At 46.2% G+C, this 4,341-nt stretch overlaps 1 protein-coding gene across 1 annotated transcript; it reads right to left on the bottom strand.

Annotated features, from left to right (window-relative positions):
• Positions 1-280: 280 nt before the first annotated feature.
• sco2 (synthesis of cytochrome C oxidase 2) lies at positions 281-2,706 on the bottom strand. The gene is made up of 2 exons (XM_008298856.1): positions 2,665-2,706; positions 281-1,725 (listed from the first exon to the last, which is right to left on the bottom strand). The coding sequence occupies exon 2, from the start codon at positions 1,713-1,715 to the stop codon at positions 912-914; it is 804 nt and encodes a 267-aa protein (XP_008297078.1). The 5' UTR covers positions 1,716-1,725; positions 2,665-2,706; the 3' UTR covers positions 281-911.
• Positions 2,707-4,341: the final 1,635 nt, after the last annotated feature.

The following is a 4,341-nucleotide window of genomic DNA, read 5'->3' as shown; positions in this document are numbered from 1 at the left end:
CCGTACTCTAACTCACCTATAATCAGATTATTTGATCGACGTGTTCTGATCAGGATTCTAATCAATGACTTGATGAGAAATCACTGAAAGTTTCAGGTTTTTATCTTTAATTGTTTCTCAGATGTTCAAACAGCCTCAGATTTCAACGTGAGAAAAAAAACCTGCTGACAGCATTTTTTCAAAAGGTTTTATGAATATCCGTTGTTCTATAAACGTTCTGATCCGAGACGGGATGCGTTCACGGTCAGGGTTTCCTGAGACAATGAAGGAAAACGCCGACTTTCAAAACAAACATTTATTGGAGTGAAAAGTTTCAGACGTACGTCACAGTTCACAGCAAAGACCTGGTTCCTCCTCTGGAGGTCCCCACTGTTCTGTATCTGGGTCATGAAGATGTTCTGAGAACTCTGACCGTTAGCTGTGGTTCTCCTCAGGCACTCATGATGTTCTAAAGTTCCTACGGGCCTCCAGAACCAAAGCTTTTGATAAAGTCATCAACCAGCTGCTCATCCAGACTCCTTTATACTGACACCAACTGGGTCGAGTCATCAGAACACCGTGTTTGATGACCAGCAGAGAGACTGATGGGTTCAGGTCAACATTTATGCTCTAAAACAACTGAAAGGACCTGATTTTAAACCACAGCAGGTTTGTTTTCTGCTCAAACTCAAAGCTGAAGAGAACGTTTAGTTCTCTGGTTTTACATCCTGACGTCGCTGCTCATGTGGAACGGACCAGAACTTGTTCAACAGGAGGTATAAGGTTGTCATGTCCATGTTAGTTATATTTGGACACCAAACACGGCAGAACATCACAGATAGACCGTCTCCACCATGAAGCACGGCGGTGGCAGCATCATGGTTCAGGACCCAGTTCAAGTCCAGTACTTCCTGCTTCAGAAGAGTCTGGGTTCAGATCCGGACGTAGCTGTTGATGTGGTTCTTGACGCTCTCTGCGATCTGCTCCTGGTTCTTCATCCTGTTGTAGTAGTCCAGAAACAGCCCGTCCGGACTGACCAGGTAGATCAGGATCGTGTGGTCCACGATGTAGTCTCCGTCCTCGTCCTTGGGCCCGGCGCTGGCGTACACTCTGTAGTCCCGCCCCGCATGTTTCACCTCCTCCGTGGTTCCCGTCAGTCCGATCAGCCGCGGGTGGAAGTCCTGGACGTATCGGGCCAGCGCCGCCACGTCGTCCCTGTCCGGGTCCACGGTGATGAAGAGCGGCTGCACCGGCGGCAGCGAGGCGTCCCGGTCCAGCGAGGCCACCACGGCGCTGAGCTTGTCCAGCTCGTCGGGGCAGATGTCGGGGCAGTGAGTGAAGCCGAAGTACAGCAGAACCCAGCTGCCCAGGAAGTCCTGCTTGGTCCGGCGCCGCCCGTGGTGGTCCAGCAGGCTGAAGGTGCCCTGACCCAGCGCCACCTGCCGCAGCTGCTCCACGCGCTGCCGCCGCAGCTTCTGCTGCTTCTCCCAGTGGACGAACCACCAGACGGCCATGATGCCGCCGCCGAACAGCAGCGTGACGAGCAGCCGCGTCCGCAGCTTCAGCTTCGCCGCCGCCGCCGAGTCCCGACCCTGGGACAGGAAACGGACCTGCTGAGGAGGACGGACATCCCGCCGGGTTGGCCGGATCGTTGAGCTCAGAGGCGACGTCACAAATGTCCTCAGGAGTTGTCCTCGTCCGCGCAGATCTCCCAGAATGCACCGCAGCAGCGACATCGCCAACGTCCTGCAGAGACGACGTTCAGTCTGAAGGTTTGAACTGATGAAGGCCAGAGTTAGAGTAATTAGAGCAACGAGTATTTATGTTCTCAGTTTCTAAGTTTGGTTCTAAACTGGTCCAAACCAAACATTCAGTTTACTGTCGTGGAGGAAAGAACCCAGAACACATCCACATTCATGAAGCTGCGTCTCTGAGTCATCCTGAAAACTGATTCATCAACGATTTTAGTGACAGAGTTCATGATTGTGACTGATGGAGCAGTGAGAGGCCAAACTACAACAATAAATCAATAACAGAATAATAAAATAAAACTGGTAATAAAAAGAAGAATCTTGTTAAAGATCTTCTGAAAAGCGCTTTGACTTTATTTTGAACCCTTCGGGCTTCCATACCTCCACCTCTATGCGTTGTAACCAGCTGACGCCATCTTGGCTCCTATTTTAAATAGTTTCACCTGCAGCTGGATGATAATAAATCCAGTTTTCGTGACTTTAAACCCGCCTGACATCGACATGAACCCACCCGACCTGCTGCGCAGACGTTCACCTGCTCTCAGGAGAGTTTCCAGACGTCTCTTACGTTCAGTAAGTTCGGTTTATTCACTTTAAATGTCGAACATGTCGGATTTTCTGTGCGAGCCGAACAGGACCGCGGAGCAAAGACGAGCGCTGTCACATCAAAGCTGGTTAAATGTTAGCAAGATGCAGCGGGCCGGATGCTAACAATACACAGCTGTGGTTGACAGCGTAGTTAACCAATAACTAGAGGTTAACTAGCAGTGCGCTAGCATGCAGCTAACTACGAGGAAGCACTCAGTCACCTTAACCTGCTGCCGGGAAGCTAACGGTCTGCGGAGGCTAACGTTAGCAGTTAGCGGCCGTGCTAACAGGTTTAGCTTCGTGTGTTTCTGTATTGAACTCAGGTAGAAATCAGCTGTTAGCTCACCTGTTCAGGTCCGGACACACATCAGGGCTCTGCGGTCACACATGGACCGGTCGGTTTACATCACACACCACCGGGTTTACCCGAACTGACCCGAGTCCGCAGATTCGACACGAACCGGAAGAACCGCCCACAAATACCGATAATCAATAAATCAATAGAAGGTATTGGTTATTCCACTGAAGGTAAAACTGTATGTAAGGAGCACAAACTGTGTGTTAGGAGCATGAATCAGTGAAATAAATGCACAGAAATGTGTTTGAACGGGTTCTGATCAGCAGATTCGAGCATTTTTCATTTTACATAAAAATCAGACATTAAATATAAAAACGTTTCACTTTAATATTCAGTCTTTATGTAGATTCACAGTTTGATTCTAGTTTTACATTTAATTCAAATAACGGAGACGGATTTATTTCATCAGTGGAGTTTTATTTATGCGTCACATTTCAGACAAAATAAATCTAATTCAAAGTTGTTAAAAAGAAGTTTTACACTAAATAAATTAAAAATAATTAAACAGAAAAATGTTTAGAAAATGATCCTGAATGACAGCAAAGTGAACAAAATACGATTAAATCATAAAAACACGTGACTTCAGAATCAATGCATGTTTTAAATGTGATATATTTTATATTTATAGACGAACCACAGCAGCATGAATCTGATCCTCCAGAGTCTCTGAAGCTCCTCATCAACAGATTATAACGAACTACATGTGAACAGGTCAGAGTCGACCAATCAGCTGCAGCTCACCTGCAAACAGGAAGTGAAACTGTCTGACCTTAACATCCAAACCAATGAAATAACTTTAAATATAAAAACTTTAACTGCGCAGAATTAGCAGGAACAAGACCGAGAAGAAGAACCAAAAATATTCACTCGACAGAGAAATAAAAACAGGAAATATATATATACAATTATGTTAGCTTAGCTCTGACAAGCTGTTAGCTTAGCTCTGACAAGCTGTTAGCTTAGCTCTCTCAAACCTGTTAAAATATGTTTGAATTGAACTCTGTGAAGCTGTTTGTCTGGAAAAACTGCTCATTATTATTATTATTATTATTATTGTTGTTGTTGTTGTTTGTTATGAATAATAATGAGGACGTCCTGATGAGTGACTCGTTGTGGCAGGTTTCCTCCAGCAGGTGGCGTCCTGACGCTTCAAACCAACGACACAGAAACTCGTTAATAAACAAACATCACCAGGATCAGTGTGTTGATCAGATTGATCTGATTATTAACGATCATCTTCAGCTGATTGGTCTGTGTGGATGAGAGGTGGGAGCAGAGCATGCTGGGAGATTCTCTCCGGTTTAAACGCTGCGAAGCCAGAATGACTTCATCAGAGTTTATTTTAATAAACGACTGCGTTTAAGAACTTTATTAGTTTTAATGACAGTGATTCAACCTGCAGAGTCTTAACGAGTCTCTGACTCGTTCTGGGTTCGTCAGAAAGTCTCTGAACAACTTTGAGTTTCGTCCTCTGGAGTCTCTGAAGGTTCTTTGTTCTCCTGCAGGACGGAACCATGTTTTATTAATGAGCTGCAGGAAACCGGGTCGCAGCTGCTGCAGGCGCACAGCGGCGGGCCTGTGGTGTACCAGGGGCACGAGCTGCTGCTGCTGCTGTTGTTGTTGTTGTTGTTGTTGTTGTTGTTTTGCTGCATGTGTAGCGTCGTA

The sequence above is a fragment of the Stegastes partitus genome, unplaced genomic scaffold (assembly GCF_000690725.1).
Source record: "Stegastes partitus isolate 25-593 unplaced genomic scaffold, Stegastes_partitus-1.0.2 Scaffold1357, whole genome shotgun sequence".
NCBI classification, from domain to species: Eukaryota; Metazoa; Chordata; class Actinopteri; family Pomacentridae; genus Stegastes; species Stegastes partitus.
Note: the sequence above shows the minus strand (reverse complement) of the source record. Positions and strands in the feature narration are given on the sequence as shown.

Bases quoted from the DNA above. Each gene is read 5' to 3' on its own strand.
- sco2 (XM_008298856.1), bottom strand. From the start codon at position 1,715: ATGTCGCTGCTGCGGTGCATTCTGGGAGATCTGCGCGGACGAGGACAA.